Source organism: Cervus canadensis, chromosome 7 (genome assembly GCF_019320065.1).
Source record: "Cervus canadensis isolate Bull #8, Minnesota chromosome 7, ASM1932006v1, whole genome shotgun sequence".
Taxonomy (NCBI): Eukaryota; Metazoa; Chordata; class Mammalia; order Artiodactyla; family Cervidae; genus Cervus; species Cervus canadensis.
The window spans coordinates 44795353-44814648 of NC_057392.1; the positions used below are offsets into that span (position 1 = coordinate 44795353).

The 19296-nt window shown below is 35.5% G+C and overlaps 1 protein-coding gene across 2 annotated transcripts in view; it reads right to left on the reverse strand.

Annotated features, from left to right (window-relative positions):
• Positions 1-3024: 3024 nt before the first annotated feature.
• Positions 3025-19296, reverse strand: part of CCDC14 (coiled-coil domain containing 14) — a 37916-nt gene continuing 21644 nt past the window's right edge. For both annotated transcript variants that reach the window (XM_043473169.1, XM_043473168.1), the window contains exons 10-13: positions 17122-17204; positions 9301-9519; positions 9094-9226; positions 3025-4613 (exon numbers count right to left, since the gene is read on the reverse strand). In XM_043473169.1, coding sequence (XP_043329104.1) covers positions 3686-4613; positions 9094-9226; positions 9301-9519; positions 17122-17204 — 1363 coding nt within the window. In that variant the 3' untranslated portion in view covers positions 3025-3685. The remainder of the gene's footprint in view (positions 4614-9093; positions 9227-9300; positions 9520-17121; positions 17205-19296) is intronic.

The following is a 19296-nucleotide window of genomic DNA, read 5'->3' on the forward strand; positions in this document are numbered from 1 at the left end:
CCAAAGAATAGCAAGGAGATATAAGAAAGCCTTCTTCAGTGATCAGTTCAAAGAAATAGAGGAAAACAATAGAATGGGAAACACTAGAGATCTTTTCAAGAAAATTAGAGATACCAAGGGAACATTTCATGCAAAGATGGGCTCAATAAAGGACAGAAATGGTATGGACCTAACAGAAGCAGAAGATATTAAGAGGAGGTGGCAAGAATCACAGAACTGTACAAAAGAGATCTTCACGACCCAGATAATCACGATGGTGTGATCACTCACCTAGAGCCAGATATCCTGGAATGTGAAGTCAAGTGGGCCTTTGGAAGCATCACTACGAAAAAGTTAGTGGAGGTAATGGAATTCCAGTTGAGCTATTTCAAATCCTAAAAGATGATACTGTGAAAGTTCTGCACTTAATATGCCAGCAAATTTGGAAAACTCAGCAGTGGCCACAGGACTGGAAAATGTCAGTTTTCCTTCCAATCTCAAAGAAAGGCGATGCCAAAGAATGCTCAAACTACCGCACAATTGCACAAATCTCACACGCTAGTAAAGTAATGCTCAACATTCTCCAAGCCAGGCTTCAGCAATATGTGAACCGTGAACTTCCAGGTGTTCAAGCTGGTTTTAGAAAAGGCAGAGGAACCAACGATCAAATTGCCAATATCCGCTGGATAATCAAAAAAGCAAGAGTTCCAGAAAAACATCTATTTCTGCTTTATTGACTATGACAAAGCCTTTGACTATGTGGATCACAATAAACTGTGGAAAATTCTGAAAAAGATGGGAATACCAGACCACCTGACCTGCCTCTTGAGAAACCTGGGTTCAGGTCAGGAAGAAACAGAACTGGACATGGAATGACAGACTGGTTCCAAATAGGAAAAGTACGTCAAGGCTGTATACTGTTACCCTGCTTATTTAACTTATATGCAGAGTACATCATTAGAAACGCTGGGCTGGAGGAAGCACAAGCTGGAATCAAGATTGCTGGGAGAAATATAAATAACCTCAGATATGCAAATGACACCACCCTTATGGCAGAAAGTGAAGAACTAAAGAGTCTCTTGATGAAAGTGAAAGAGGGGAGTGAAAAAGTTGGCTTAAAGCTCAACATTTCAGAAAACTAAGATCATGGCATCCAGTCCCATCACTACTTGGCAAATAGATGGGGTAACAGTGGAAACAGTGGCTGACTTTATTTTTGGGGGCTCCAAAACCACTGCAGATGGTGATTGCAGTCATGAAATTAAAACATGTTTACTCCTTGGAAGGAAAGTTATGACCAAACTAGACAGCATATTAAAAAGCAGAGACATTACTTTGCCAATAAAGGTCCGTCTAGTCAAGGCTATGGTTTTTCCAGTAGTCATGTATGGATGTTAGAGTTGGACTATAAAGAAAGCTGAGCGCCAAAGAATTGATGCTTTTGAACTGTGGTGTTAGAGAAGACTCCTGAGAGAGTCCCTTGGACTGCAAGGAGATCCAACCAGTCCATCCTAAAGGAGATCAGTCCTGCGTGTTCATCAGAAGGACTGATGTTGAAGCTGAAACTCCAATACTTTGGCCACCTGATGCAAAGAACTGACTCATCTGAAAAGATCCTGATGCTGGGAAAGATTGAAGGCACTAAGAGAAGGGGACAACAGAGGATGAGATGCTTGGATGGCATCACCGACTCAATGGACATGAGTCTGGGTAGACTCCAGGAGTTGGTGATGGACAGGGAGGCCTGGTGTGCTGCAGTTCATGGGGTCGAAAAGAGTTGGACACCACTGAGCAGTTGAACTGAACTGAGTGGCTCAGTGGTCGAATCCACCTACAATGCAGGAGACATGGGTTTGATTCCTGTGTCAGGAAGATTCCTTGGAGGAATAGATGGCAACCCACTCCTGTATTCTTTCTGGGAAAATCCCATGGACAGAGGAGCCTAGTAGGCTATAGTCCATGGGATTGCAAAGAGTTAGACATGACTGAGCACAGCTCATGCTTGCTTGCTACCATATCGGGGCTTCTTTCCACCATAAATTTCTATGAAAATCATTGTCTATTCCATCAATTTTGCTAGGATCATATTCCATCTTAAAATTTAACCAAATTCTTTCATGTTTCTGTGACATGTATGTGTCTTTTACCAAATATACAGTAAGCTCCTGGTAAAGGTCCCTCAGGGATTTTCCAGTCTCATTTGTTATTCAGTCAAGTTATTAATCCTAGTTAACTGAACCTGTAAATATTAAAAAGTTTTCTTTGCATGTAAAGATACCCGTCTTATATAAGGGTAAAAGAGGACAATCTTCTTGAATATCACATGATAATTTTAAGAATTTACTTCTGCATATGCATGTGAATAACAACTGGATATGTAGGTGTAGACAGATGACACAATTTCCTTCCTTGCTCTACTACTTTGTATTTCTGAACTGTACTTCTCAACTTATGTGTTCAAGGCTTGTGACCTACTACCTCCACATAAACTAAGGAATTAATTTATGAATACTAGGAGAAATTATAAACAATAGACAATTCTGTGAAAACAGCTTAAAATTCATTTAATATTTAGGCCTAAGAAATCTCTTTCTATAAAATCTGAACATGTTAAACAAACTCTATCTGGGTCTCTAGAAGTTGTAGCCCCAACACTTAAAAACAGCAGGAGGTGGTTCTGGGACCAGCAGAACACTCTAATGCTAAAGCCTGCCCAAGCACTAAATAAAAAGACACCAGGCAGGTGACTTGTATGAAGTATCAGTCATAGCACAATATGCAGCTTTCTAAGAGTTAAAATGTGCTATTTACATGGAAGGAGATAACACTAACTAGTTAGCAAGTGCTAGTTTAGAGAAGCAGAGACCAACCTAATCCATATTATTTAGAGAATAGAGAATGCTCTCAGCTAAAGTGCTGGGGAAAAAAAATTGGCCCAGAAAGGCAGAATTACAATCAGTACAAGATTTATAAAATCCATCATGTTCAAATATAATGACAAAAAACAAACACTTACTTAAAAAAACAAATTTACAAAACCAAAACTTACCTTAGCATTTTTTTTTATTAGTCTGACTTTTTTAACGGTCTTCAATGCATCAGTGATAAAAATAAATAAAACTGCTAAAGTGTTAAGAAACCACATGCTAACTTAGGATGTTATCTGTATTTTTTAAGCCCAATCAATGTTTTTTTTTTTTTAATGGAGATACTGGCACTTTTTCTCTTAAAATAAATGTTTATATGTCTCACCAACACCACCAGCCTGTAGCACAGAACATCACACATTAAAACACAATGCCATTAAAAAACAAACAGAAATCCTGAAAGAGAAAAGAAACTCTAGTTTTAATATAGTAAATTGTACCCAAAGACTCCCTTCCCATTATCCTTTAGAACAACCAGAAATTCCTTCCAACCTCATCCTTAGCCCCGCAGAGTAAGAATAAACTCTAATAAATAAATCCTAAATTTTATTTATAATACAGTATTTTTCTAGTAACACACAACTTTCTTCTCTTAACAAATGTCAGTTTCTTAAGATGACTTGTTTTTATAAGCTCTAGTGTCAATATTGTCCAATAATAAATTTATTATTCATACAATTTATTTCACACATAATATAAAACTTTTCTCTAGAGAAATTTAAAATATACATTCAATGTACCCAATTTCTCTTCTTAAAAACTTTTCCTTTCTTCTGAGCTTACTTCTCCAGAAGACCAGTCCTTAAGGACTTCTGGAGTCTAGCAATGTTGGCATCCAGTGCTGCAAGGCCATTTCGGAAGTCTTGCTCATCACGAGACGTGAACGTGGAAAAAGAAGAGATGCTCCAGTCAGAAGTTAAGTCAGAATTTAAAAAGCTACCATCAGAGACTGCACTGCTTTTCACTTGAACGTTGCTGTTCTGACAATTGGAGGGGCCATGACAGGCCGCCAATTCCTCCTCACTGGCAGGAGGGATCTTGCAAATGGCTTCCTTTATTTTCTTGAGGAGCTGCTTGTCCTCCGTGTCAGCTGTTCTGGAAAGTTTCTCAGGTGCATCTTCTTCCTTTTTGCAAGAGGAACAAACTCCAAGTGCACACAGTTTATTTTCTTTTTCAGCAACAAGTCCACTGACAGGTTGCAGTGGAGCTACACTGATCTGGGCCTGGGGAGATAATCTCTTAGACAGTGGTGATTTCTTTTTAGGAGTGCTTCTAGCAAATGGAATGTAAATTGTTTTATCCAAATTATGCTCCTCTTCTACTAAGGTTGGAATTTCACTTTCCTCATCAGAATCCCGTTTGGAAAGGGCAGGAACAATTCCAGGGGCTGATACCTCCTCCATGCTCCTAGTATTACTATGCCTCTGAGGGCCTTTGGAGGGCAGAACATTTTCATAAGGTCTGTCTGGCACCATGTTTTCCTCATTGTTAATTGTAGAAAGAGGCTCTGAATGTGTAATAAGAGTGTGATCTGGTTCTAACTTACTTAGGTAGCTCATTATGGAAGTGTGAGTGGGGATCGGGTCATGTTGATGTTGCTTTTCATAAATGTTCAGAAGTGATTTGGTAAGATTATTCCCAGGCTTGCAGCGAGCAGTGTCCACACTAAGATCTGAGAGAAGCTTTGCCATACTGCTCTGTAAAGTTCTGTTGAGAAGAATTTAGTACACTAATTATTTCTTTTTACCCATTTCTTTCATTTACTTACATATTCCTCTCATCTTTAAAACAAATTATCTGAAGCAAGCACCTGGTTCTTAATATGGAAAAAAGCAACTAAAAGCACAAAATCACAGAATATGCTCTGGAAAGAGTAAATTAAAGTAACAATTGATAAAAAATCTTAGTCTGCATCAAATCTAATACCATTATATCTAAAAATGGAGGCTCAGAAAAACTTTTCTCTTAAGGTAGAGATGCTTTATTCTTGAGCAACACTGCAAAATGGTAAATATACTACCCATTTGTTAGTGGACTGTGTTAGTAACTATTACTCTACATTCAAAACATATATGGAAAGGATATTGGAACAATACCAGTGAAAAAAAGGATAGTTAGACATGATTAAATTATCTAGTATAATTAGGTTTAACCGACAGCTAGACTCCAGGGAAAGTGTGATATAAGGAAAACCACACAGGGCGTGAAGTCAGACAGAAATTGATTCATATCCTAGCACTATTGCTAGCTGTGATCTTGAGCAAGCGGTTCAATCTTTCTGAATCTCAAGTTCCTCAACAGCAAGATGAAGATAACTACTTCACATTTAGAATGAACATTAAATAAGATAAAATAATAAAACATAAGGGTAAAGTGTCTAGCACAGTTTCCATCTGGTGACAGCTTTTATTAGTAGTCCTCTTAAAACCATTTTATACCAAGACCTTAGCCTATTTGAATGGAATCATATATACTCTTAAATATAGATAAGAAAAAGAAACACACCAATTTAAAAAAAGATACAAAGAACATTAACAGGTAATTTTAAAAGATTACAATGAGTCAATAAGCATGTTTTAAAGTTTGACTTTCATCAGAGAGATTCAAATTTTTAAAATATGATTTTCTTTGGCCTATCAAGCTAATATAGGAAAATAAGAATATCCATTGTTAAAAAGGCTTGGAGAGGCAAAGTGGGAGTGTACACTCTCCTAGCAAAATAGCATTGTATCAGAAATCTTAAAGATTTTTAAATCCCACACCTTTAGACCCACCAAGTTGCACTTCTAGGAATTTAACCTACTGATATTCACCAATAGGCTGCACCCAAAGATATATTTACAAAGATGTAATTTATAACAGAAAATTGATGAACTTAATATCTTTATCTTCAAACACAGTGGACTGATTCAGGTAAATTACAGTCTTACTACATCATAGCCATTTTTTATAGTCATGTTGTAAAGAATATTTATTGATAGGAAAATGTTCATTATACAAGGTTAAATTTAAAAGAGTAGGCCATAAGCAACACAGTAACAATACTATTTTTGTAAAAACAGTTATACACGTCCACATAAAATACTAAAAGGAAATCTCTGTATGAAACAGTTAGCAGTGATTATATTAGTATCTTTGGATATAGAATGAGTGATTCTCTTCCTACAAAAGGAAAAAAAAAGTTCTTTCCCAACCTGGCATATACTGTCATCTTAAATATGCTATGTTTTGAGTTCTAATTGCCCTTCAAATGGCAATAGCTCCAGCCACTTTTTTTCATACCTCTTTCAAGAAGCTAACGAGCTACTATTAAAAGATAAAAAGTATGCTATAGAAGCCATCTTTAAAGAAGTGCTGTAATGAGTAATGTCCACTAGTTAATTCAACCAGACAGCTTACTGACATTTTTATTTTCATTTATTTTTAGAAAAGAAATCCTTATGTTGAAGTTCCTTTTCAGACTTAAATAAAAACATTATCTTTGCTCTGTAAAAAACTCACAATACAGAAAGGGACATATAATAAAAGTTTAATCTCTGGAAATTAAATGCAATCATTAAGTTTCTCATGTGTAAACAAATGTGACTTACCACTGTCTTTGAAATTAAAAGAAAAATCTCTGTAATAAAGAGATAAAACTATGCCAAAATTTTAAAGGAAGCAATACAAGCACCTAAATAGCTACAAAGTAGATATATCTGTGTTTCCATCACATGAGACTCAGCTAAACACAATGATTTTTAATGCTTGGGAAACTGGTGCATTTTCATAATAAAAATGTAAAGTTCTTTCTCAGCTGTTTATAAAACTATACTAATTTAAATAAATATCAGCACTTGTATGAGTGCTCTTTGAAACTATCAGAAGAATATTTACTACTTATTTACTGAAAATATTAATTTTTATTAATTAATATTAATTTTCCTCACATTTTAATGGTACTATAACATGCATTCTAGTAAAACCTAAAAAAAGTAATAAAGATGTATTTCAAAACTATTGAAAGTTGGAGAAGAAAGAAATGGTTTAGGAAATTTGTTTAGCACTTGTATGTGAAACTTCTAGCTCCATTATCCCTCCCCAGTAGTCTGAGAAAGGCATTTAAAATTTTTGTCAAATCTCTAAGACTATTTAACACATGCAAAACACACACACACACACACACACACACACATATCTGACTGAGGTATATGGCTATAGGAAAAAGAGATGGGGTAGGCGAACATGAAGATTTATCTGTATTGTCAAGTGTTGCTGACTTATGCTCTAATGTCAAATAAAATGTAAATTGTCACAGTAGCCCAGCTACAGTACTGGAGATATTCCTAATTAATTGAATTGCCTAGAGTAACACCAAACACAATACAAGTCACCAATGTGGGTGAATTTTGACAACCAAGCTCAAAGAGTAGTTTTTGTCTGTTTTGCTCTTAAATTTAAATGGCAATCTGGTCTAAGTAAATCCTAGCACTTTTTTGGACATTTCTTAGAAATAAAATAATAAAATATGTGTTTTTTTGGTGATTAACTCCTTTTACCATAAATACTTAAAAATAACAAAGTTTTTAACCTAAATTACTCCTCAGAAAAGAGAAGATGCTTTTCTTTAGAGACCTTATAAAGACTTTCATAAGAACGGGCATCCTCATAATTAACTTGGAAGAAGAGTGGTATAACCCAATATTCCAGAAACTCTGACTAAGTGAAGTCGCTCAGTCGTGTCTGACTCTTTGTGACCCCATGGACTATAACCTATCAGGCTCCTCCATCCATGGGATTTTCCAAGCAAGAATACTGGAGTGGGTTGCCATTTCCTTCTCCAGGAGATCTTCCCCACCCAGGGATCAAACCTGGGTCTCCTGCATTGTAGACAGACGCTTTACCATCTGAGCCACCAGGGAAGTCTTAACACTACTTGGATACAAGAAGTACATTTTGCTTTTCTCACTGTTCAATAAAAGTTTGAGTGAAATTATTCTGTGAAAGATGACTGTGGGGGGGAAGCAATATTTCTATATTAACATAGCTTATATAAAGTCATTTCAAATGTGTTTACAAAACTAATAAATACTCTTTATATATATATACGCATGTATGTATTATATATATATATATATATATAGGCTTCCCTGGTAGCTCAGGAGTAAATGAATCCATCTGTAATGCAGGAGATGTGGGTTTGATCTCTGGGTCAGGAAGATCTCCTGGAGAAGGAAATGGCCACCCATCCCAGTATTCTTGCCTGGGAAATCCCAAGGATAGAGGAGCCTGGCAGGCTACAGTCCTGCCAGGACTGCAAGAGTCAGATACAACTTAGTGACTAAACCACCACCATGTATCTATATATCATTTATTCCCTAAAAGTTCATAACTCAAAGTGGGGGGAAAAGTGTATAATTCAAAATGGGTCTTTTCATTTGAAATACAAAGAAAAGTGTTTTATATTCAGGATTGCTTTATATTTAGAACTATGACTTTCCAGGATCATTCAAAAGCATGGTCAGATCTGATGATATACAATTCAGGCCTAAAATAACTGACTTCTCTAGGATTTAAAAAATCAGTTGAAAATCCAATTTTTGTCAACCACCTCAAGAGAAAACTGAACTTTATAAAAGAATATCATATAAAAATTGAGTGAGGTGGTTTTATTTATTTAAGACATGTTAAGGAACAAAGGAATCTTAGAAATTATTGTCAAATCCCTCATTTTACTAATGCAATGAATAATGCTCAAAGAGGCTAAATAACTTACCCAAGATCCTATGAAGGAGGGCTTACTGTGCTAAGTGCTTTTCATGAATGATTTCTTAGCCCTCTTATCAGCCCTAATCATGCCCCCACTTTACAACTAAGGTTTAGAAAGGTTAACTATCTTGCTCAAAGTCATACAGCTAATAAATGATAGAGCTGGCATTCCACTCAAGTGTCTCTGGCTTCACAGAGTTCTTAACCATTTGCTAAACAAGTCTTCAGCTCCTCATCAGAGTCCTTTGCCTGGAATCACATGGTTTAAAAAGGAATTTAGCCACGTTTGAAATTTAACTGGAACAGAAGAAAATATCCTTAGAAATTAGCAAAAACACTGAGAAAAGGATAAGGTTAAGAAGGCAGGTCTGAAATTATTTTGAAGTTTATAAATATATCTAACAAAAGGCATAAGTTATTCAAATAATGTCAACATCACCTGGTTAATTCTCTCAGTCGAGTCACCTCGGCATCACGCTGGCGTAATGTTATTCCCAATATCTGATTTTCCTTTTCAGCAGCTTCTAACTTAAACCGGGAGCTTTTCACATTGACTAAGGCTTCCTCCAATTCTAAAAACAACAAAAAGTTTCAGTTTCAGTATTACTTTTTAAAAAGTAACTGTGACTATAGTTCAAACACGTACCAATTTTCATTCTTGTTGTCTCAATGTCAAACTGCTGTTTATTTTCAAGTAAAGTTTGATCTTTCTCTTTAAATATACCAGCAAATTTTTTGTTTTCATCTTTCTGACTTTCTATCACTTTTAAGAGCTCTTCATTTTTACTCTGCAGTAATTCCTGGCTCTTTAGTGACTCCTGTAATTGATTTTGCAGTGACTTGTTCAATGATTGAAGAGAAAACACTGTAAGACAAAACAGATCAAATAATTATTACATCAGTTAAAAAGTACAAACCTGGGGGCAAGGTGTCCTGTCAGGTGAGGAAGCTTCTGCTGGAAGATGCAACTCAAAATTTAAACTGAACTACTGTGTGCAGCTCTGCTTCGTCACCCAGGAACAGCTCTTCGCCGCAGGGCCGCTCTGGCTCCCCAGTCCAAAGTCTCTGTGGCTGGAGGTGCGCCCCGTGGGGGAAGAGGCAGATGTGACCGAGGGGGTCAAACACTGAGCCTTTGGAATGGGAGCACGGACTCCAAGACCCTAGACTACCAGAGAACTAACCCTAAGGGGTATCAAATAGTGAGAACTCACACAAAGGAAACCACTTGAATACAATACCTGGCATCACCCAACCACCAGTAGCACCCTGTGCAGGACACCTCTAAACCACAAACAAACAAAATACAAACCCAATCATCAGCAAACAGGATTACCACCTCACTCACCCTTGCTCATGAGAGGAAAAACAAACAAACAAACAAAAACTCAGCACAAATCTCACCCTTTACGAAGCTTACACAAACCACTGGACCAACTTTAGGAGGGCAGAAACCAAAAGGAAGAAAGAATTCAACCTTGAAGCCTGAGAAGAGGAGACCTCAAACACAATAAGTTTAAAAAAAAAAATGAAAAGGCAGAGAAATACTACATAAATGAAGGAACAAACTAGAAACACAGAAGTCCAAATAAATGAAGAGGAAACAGGCAAACTCCCTGAAAAAGAATTCAGAATAATGATAGTAAAGATGAACAAAAGTCTTGAAGACAAAACGGAGAAAATGCAAGAATCAATTAACAAAAGACCTAGAAGAATTAAAGAATAAACATACAGAGACAAACACAATTACTGAAAATAAAAATACTCTAGAAGGAATCAATAGCAGAATATCTGAAGCAGAAGAACGAATCAGTGAGCTGGAAGATAAAATGGTGGAAATAACTTCTGAAGAGCAGAATAAAGCAAAAAGGATGAAAAGAACTGAGGACATTCTCAGAGCCCTCTGGGATGACATCAAATGCACCCCAACATTCATTATAGGGGTCCCAGAAGAAGAGAAAAAGAAAGTGTATGAGAAAATTTTTGAAGAGATTATAGTTGAAAATTCCCCCAACATGGTAAAGGAAATAGTCAATCAAGTCCAAGAGGCACAAAGTGTCCCACACAGGATAAACCCAAGGAGAAACACACCAAGACACATACTAATCAAACTAACAAACACTAAACACAAAGAAAGAATATTAAAAGCAGCAAGAGAGAAGCAAGAAGTAACATACAAGGGAAACCCCATATGCTTAAAGCTGATCTTGCAGCAGAAACTCTGCAGGCCAGAAGAGGATGGCAGGGTATAGTTAAAGTACTGAAAGGGAGAAATCTACAACCAATCTACTGCACCCAGCAAGGATCTCATTCAAAATTGATGGAGAAATAAAAAGCTTTTCAGACAAGCAAAAGTAAGGATTCAGTACCACCAAACCAGCTTTACAACAAATGTTAAACGGACTTATATAGTCAAGAAATACAAGAGAAGAAAAAGATCTACAAAATCAACCCCAAACAATTAAGAAAATGGTAATAGGAACATATATATCAATAATTACTTTAAATGTAAATGGATTAAATGCTCCAACCAAAAGACACAGACTGGCTGAATGGATACAAAAACAACACCCATATATATGCTGTCTTCAAGAAACCCACTTCAGACCTAAAGACACATGTAGGCTGAAAGTAAGAGGAGGGACAAATATATTCCATGCAAACAGGAGTCAAAAGAAAGCTGGAGTAGCAATCCTCAGATCAGACAAAACAGACCTTAAAATAAAGATTACAAGAGATAATGGTTACATGATACAAGATTACATAATGATTAAGGGATCAATCCAAGAGGAAGACATACCAATTGTAAATATCTATGCACCCAACATAGCAGCACCTCAATACATAAGACAAACACTAACAGACATAAAAGGAGAAATTAACAGTAACACAATTACAGTAGCAGACTTTAACACACCACTCACACCAACGGACAGATCATCAAAACAGAAAATTAATAAGTAAACACAAGCTTAAATGATACATTAGATGAGATGGATCTCATTGATATCTTCAGGACATTCCATCTAAGTGCAGAAGAATACACCTTCTTCTCAAGTGCACATGGAACATTCTCCAGGGTAGACCACATCTTGGGTCACAAATCAAACCTCAGTAAATTTAAGAAAATTGAAATCGTATCAAGCATCTTCTCTGACCACAAAGCTATGAGAGTAGATATCAATTACAAGACAAAAAAACTGTAAGAAACACAAACACATGGAAATTAAACAACACATTTCTAAATAACCAACAGGTTACTGAAGAAAGCAAAAGGGAAATCAAAAAATTTCTAGAAACAAATGACAATGAAAACAACAACTCAAAACCTATGGGATGTAGCAAAAGCAGTCCTAAGAGGAAAGATTATAGCAATACAATCCTACCTCAAGAAACAAGAAAAACATCAAATAGACAACATAACTTTTACACCTAAAACAACTGGAAAAAGAACAAAAAACCCCCAAAAATTAGTAGAAGGAAAGAAATTGTAAAGATCCAAGCAGAAATAAATGAAAAAGAAATGAAAGAAACAAAAGTAAAGATTAATAAAACTAAAAGCTAGTTCTTTGAGAAGATAAAATTGACAAATCTTTAGCCAGACTCATCAAGAAAAAAAGAGAGAAGAATCAAATCAACAAAACTAGAAATGAAAAAAGACAGATTACATCAGACAATGCAGAAATACAAAGGATTATAAGAGACCATTATGAACAACTATATGGCAATAAAATGGGTAACCTGGAAGAAATGGACAGATTCTTGAAAAAGTTCAATCTTCCAAGACTGAACCAGGAAGATATAGAAATTATGAACAACCCAAATACAAGCACTGAAATTGAAGCTGTGCTCAAAAATCTCCCAAAAAACAAAAGCCCAGGGCCAGACGGCTTCACAGGAGAATTCCATCAAACATTCAGAGAAGAGCTAATGCCTGTCCCTCTAAAATTCTTTCAAGAAATTGCAGAGGAAGGAACATTTTCAAACTTATTCGACGAGGCCACCACCACCATGATACTAAAACCAGACAAAGACAACACAAAAAAAGAAAACTACAGGCCAATATCACTGATGAACATAGATGCAAAAATCCTCAAAAAAATCTTAGCAAACAAAATTCAGCAACACATCAAGAAGCTCATACCCCATCATCAAGTTGGGTTTATTCCAGGAACGTAAGGATTCTTCAATATACTCAAATCAATTAATGTGATACACCATATTAACAAACTGAAAGATAAGAACCACATGATAATCTCAATAGATGCAGAAAGAGCATCTATTTTTGCTTTTGACAACTTTGACAAAATTCAGCACCCATTTACGATGAAAACTCTTCAAAAAATGGCTACAGAAGGAACCTACCTCAACATAGGAAAGGCCATATATGCTAAGCCTACAGCAAACATTATTCTCAATGGTGAAAAACTGAAAGCATTCCCCCTAAGATCAGGAACAAGACAAGGGTGTCCACTTTCACTACTATTACTCAACATAGTTCTGGAAGTCCTAGCTACAGCAATCAGAGAAGAAAAAGAAATAAAAGGAATCCAGATCAGAAAAGAAAAAGCTTTCACTGTTTGCAGATGACATGATACTGTACACAGAAAACCCCAAAGATATTATCAGAAAATTACTAGAGCTAATCAGTGAATTTAGCAAAGTTGCAGGATACAAAATCAATACACAGAAATCACTTGCATTTCCATATACTAACAATGAAAATTCAGAAATAGAAATTAAGGAATCAATCTCATTCACCACTGCAACAAAAAGAATTAAATATCTAGGAATAAACTTCCCTAAGGAGACAAAAGAACTGTACACAGAAAATTTTAAGACACTGATGAAAGAAATCAAAGATGATATAAACATATGGAGGGATTACCCATGTTCCTGGGTAGGAAGAATCAATACTATGAAAATGACTATACGACCAAATGCAATCTTACAGATTCAATGTGATGCCTAAGAAATTACCAATGGCATTTTTCATGAAACTGGAACACAAAATTTCACAATTCATATGGAAACACAAAAGACCCCGAATAGCCAAAGCAGTCTTGAGAAAGAAGAATGGAGCTGGAGGAATCAACCTTCCTGACTACAAAATTAAACGACAAAGCTACAGTCATCAAGACAGTATGGTACTGGCACAAAAACAGAAATATAGGCAAATGGAACAAGATAGAAAGCCCAGAAATAAACCCATGCACCTATGGGTACATTATTTTTGACAAAGTAGGCAAGAATATACAATGGGGCAAAGATAGCCTCTTCAATAAATGGTGCTGGGAAAACTGGACAGCTACATGTAAAAGAATGAAATTAGAACACTTCCTAACACCATACACAAAGACAAAGACAAACTCAAAATGGATTAAAGACCTAAATTAAGACCAGAAACTATAAAATTCTTAGAGGAAAACACAGGCAGAACATATGATGACATAAATCAAAGCAAGATCCTCTATGACCCATCTCCTAGAGTAATGGAAATAAAAACAAAAGTAAACAAGTGTGACCTGATTAAACTTAAAAGCTTTTACACAGCAAAAGAAACCATAAGCAAGAGGAAAAGACAATCCTCAGAATGGGAGAAAATAATAGCAAATGAAACAACTGACAAAGGATTAATTTCCAAAATATACAAGCAGCTAATACAACTGAATACCAGAAAAATAAACAACCCAATCAAAAAGTGGGGAAAAGACCTAAACAGACATTTCTCCAAAGAAGACATACAGAGGGCTAACAAACACATGAAAAGATGCTCAATATCGCTCATTATTAGAGAAATGCAAATCAAAACTACAATGAGATATCACCACACACCAGTCAGAATGGCCATCATCAAAAAATCTACTAACAATAAATGCTGGAAAGGGTGTGGAGAAAAGGGAACGCTCTTGCACTGTTGGTGGAAATGTAAATTGATACAGCCACAGTGGAAGACAGCATGGAGATTCCTTAAAAAACTAGGAATAAAACCACATGACCCAGCAATCTCACTCCTAGGCATATACCCTGAGGAAACCAAAACTGAAAAAGACACATGTATCCCATTGTTCATTGCAGCACAATGGCTAGAACATGGAAGCAACCTAGATATCCATTGACAGATGAATGAATAAAGAAGTTGTGGTACATATACACAATGGAATATTACTCAGCCACAAAAAGGAACACATTTGAGTCAGATCTGATGAGGTGGATGAACCTAGAATCTATTATACAGAGTGAAGTGAGTCAGAAAGAGAAAGATAAACAGTATTTTAACACATATATACAGAATCTAGAAGAATGATACTGAAGGTCTTATTTACAGGGCAGCAATGGAAAAACATAAAGAACAGACTTATGGACATGGGAAGAGGGGAGGAGAGGATGAGATGTATGGAAAGGGTAACATGGAAACTTATATTACCATATGTAAAATAGACAGCCAACGGAATTTTGCTGTATGGCTCAGGAAACTCAGGGGCTCTGTATCAACCTAGAGGTGTGGGATGGGAGGGGAGATGGGAGGGAGGTTCTGGAGGGAGCAGATATATGTCTACCTATGGCTGACTTGTGTTGAGGTTTGACAGAAAACAATAAAACTCTGTAAAGCAATTATCCTTCAATAAAAAAAGTTTTAAAAAGTACAAACCTGGAAAAGGTCTGTTTTTAAAAGAAAAGGCTTGGATTTTATTGATTTTGCTTAACAATTATATGCTTGATTAATTCTATGTGAATATCAAATGTATTTTTTTAGAAACTGATCAGCAGAAGTCATATCTTTCTTCTCCAATTAATATTTCAAGCTTTAATTTTTTTTTACCTTTTTTAACTTAAGAAAACAAAAGACTAATACATGTACAAAGTTAAAAAAATTCAACCACAAAATACCAATGACACCAAAAGATACTCAATGAAAAGTCTCCCTTTGCACCCCATCTCCACTCTCCCCTCAGAAGCAAGCACTAGTCACTCTGATATCTTTCTGGAAAATACTTTTACATATTATATATATTTAAACATAAATGAATCATACTATGCCCACAGCTTCTGACCTTGCCTCCCCGCCCCCCACATAATACTGTTATGTATCAGCACACAGATCTATCATATTCCTTTTAATGGCTATAAAAGTATATGGTACCAGTCGTTTAATAACTGCAGCCTTGAGTGAAATAGAATCTCAGCATACAGCAGTGAACAACAGAGAAATGGTTTCTGCTCTCATGGAACTGATAGTAAACAAGTAATTATGAATAGTAAATACATGCTCTCAAGGCAACAAGAAGGGAAATGGCAGAGAATAAAGAGATAAGCTACTTGAAATAGCAACCACTAGTCTCCTCTCTCCCACCCATCCCCACCTTTTATTCACAATGGAACCAGAGTGATCTTTTCCAAAATTACTCTGGTGAAGTTGAACATGTCTATGAAGTGTATGTTCTGTTGAATGTTTGTATTTTTCTATCCCTTTGTAAGAGATATTTCCATATATTAGGAACGTCAAGCCTTTATCATATCACGTATTACAAAAATTTTCCCATTTTGTTGATTTTTAAAAAATGTATTAAAAAACAATAATAAAAATAAAATGTATTTATAATTCTGCTGTACATGAAATGAAAAGGATTTCTGGGACATGCTTTATCAATCTCTCCTTTGTAGCATGTGAGTTTTTGTTGGGCTTAGGAAAAGTTCCCAAGAATACAAAAAGAAATTCCTATCTTTTCCTCTAGTTACTATCCGTTTTTTGTTTTTTTCTTTTCTATTACTTTAAGCTCTGTGAGCCATAAGGACAATCTGGCAACATCAGTCAAAACTGAAACAGTAATACTCTGACTCAGCAATTCTGTGGCTATAATCTACAAAAACAGTCACACATGGGCACAAAGACATGTACAAGGATTTTCATTGCAGGATTATTTGTACTAGGAAAACAGCGAAAGTATATCTATCAGCAGAGGACTTTTTAAACACATTATGACAGAACTACATAAACAGAATATATACTTAAGTTTTAATATGAAAAATAATATTTATGTATTTTGATAGAGAAAAATATCCACTACATAATAAGTGAATAAATGCAAGCTGCAGGAGTATATACTGTGTAATCTCATTTTTACAAAAGAAAAATACATATATAGTTCTACTAGGACTCTTGCTAATAGTAGGTACTCAGTAAGCATTTATGAAACAAATCAATTATAAATGAACAGGAGATATGTGAAAGGAAATAAAGACTTTTCTAAAAAAAAGTAGGATTAAAAAAAATAGGATTATCGGGAAGTGATAACACAAATCTTTTATTTTTGTGTTTCTACACTATTTTAAATTTTAATGAATATTATTCCTACTTTTTTAACAAAAAGTCCACTTAAGACAGAGTAAGTAAGAAAGTTCAATTCTTTATCAACATTTCCAGAGCCATAAAGAATTCACGATCAGTTCTTACAGTTCTTTTACCTACATTCAAGGTTGCATTCCAGAGAACCAGATTCCTTTTGAGTTTTTTCTCGTTCTCTAAGTTGCTGGTTCAAAATCCTCAATTGCCTACATGAAATAATGAAGAAACATGAATGCAAGAATCCCAAGCTCATTTTAGAGTGTACATTTGACAGCCTATTAAAATAGAGAACATAAACAGTGGCACCTACTAGGAGAGCAGAAGTCCATCTTATCCCCAAACATAAGACAAAAACCAAATAAACAAAACCACACTACTATTATTATAAGACTTGAGATAATTTTTAAAAGATTGCCCAGGATGGAATAAAACCCCCCCTCAACAGAAAAAGGTTAACCTATTTTTCCTCTTCCCTTTTTTATTCTCTTATCTCTTCAGTGATTTCCTTGTTTTTCTATTTCTTTCATTTCTATCTCTTTTTGCTATTTTCTTCTGTCTTCCTTCTCAGGAAGTATTTTCATTACTGTAGTAATTATCTACTTTTAAAAAATCTGTTGTAATTATGAACCAGAATTCCTACAAGGACCAGCTGCTATCAGACAACTATCTGCTTGGTTTGTCACACAGTGTAAAAACTGGGAAACGCAAACTTACGCTGCTACTAATTTCTGTATTAGATCTAAAGGTTAATGGCTTTATTTAAGTAAAGAGAATGCCAATAAGCAGCAACTCTGCCTCACAATGAACTTCATAATATATAGCTGCTTCGCAAATAGGAACATACAAAAGGAACTGCAAGTGTTTACTTCTAAGAAGTTAACATTTAAAAAAAAAATCTCTAATATCTTTTGAGAATTATTATCTGGAGATATTCTGCACTAAAGTATCATTGTTACGAAATCTAAAACAATAGATCCTACCTCACATCATTTGTATATATTCATTCAGGTTGGATTAAAGAACTAAACATAAAATATAACAAGAAACAAACAAAACTTAACTATACAAGTTTTAGGTGGCAACTACATAATCTTAAGTGGGAAAGGCATTCCTAAGCAATAATCAAAATCCAGCAACCACCAAGGAAAAAAGTAAAGGATTTAACTACATCAAAACTGAAACTTGTTCTAGAATTAGCAGTCTGGAAGAAAATATCTGCTACACATATAACAGACAAAGGGGCTGTAACATTGAAGAGCTCCTACGAATCAGTAAGTAGGGAAAGAAAACATGACCAACAATAAGAATAGGCAATTCACAAAAGAAACAGAGGTGGCCGATAAGCATAAGAAAAATTCTCAGCCACATTAGTACGAAGAAATGCAAATTTAAAACAGGAGATATTTTATGACCATAGGATTCACAGTAATAAAAGGAAATAACACTTTAAAAATATATATATATATATTTATTTGGCTGCACCAGGTCTTAGTTGCAGGATCTTTAGGGGTGTGTGTATGTGTGTGTGTCTCTGACTGTTTTGCGACCCCAAGGACAGTAGCCTGCCAAGCTTCTTGTCTATGGGATTTCCCAAGCAAGAATATTGGGGTGGGTTGCTATTTCATTCTCAAAGGAAATAACACTTTTTGTTGGTGACAGGATAAGGAAATGAAGTCTTCTCCTTCTGTGTTCTCTGCTTAAGAAGCTGTTATTCCCCAGCAATGCACCCTTGGTTGTGTTCACACTCTATACCTTCTTAGTGAATTCAACACTTACATGCTGATCACAAACCACTTGCTTTTAATCATTATTGTCTCCAGTACCTACACAGGGCCAGATCTATAGTAAATGCTCAATAAAAATGTGGTCAGTGAATAACTCCAAGTTTATGTTTCTATCCTGAATCTTGTTTGTGGCTTCCACTCATACCATACATGTCTCCAGATGGTCTAAATCTTAACTCACTGGCTCTCCCACTACATTTTCTAACTAAAAAATAAAATGAAATAACAAACAATCTATTCTTCCTCTAGTAACTTCCATCTGGAAGAATTATGTTATCATATGTCAAATTATCAGGCCAAAGACTGAATGCCACACCCCAGTTCCTCCCTTTCAGTTCCATTTCATTTCCTTCTTCATGGATACATAATGGTCTTGTATTTGAGTCTAAAATCAGGAAATGGTCATGAATTCTAACTTGCCCTTTAAATATTAAGACACTCACTAGCTTAACTGGGACCCCCCACAACCTTCATCCAGGAAATTTTGGAATGTGCCACAAGGTCACAATGAATG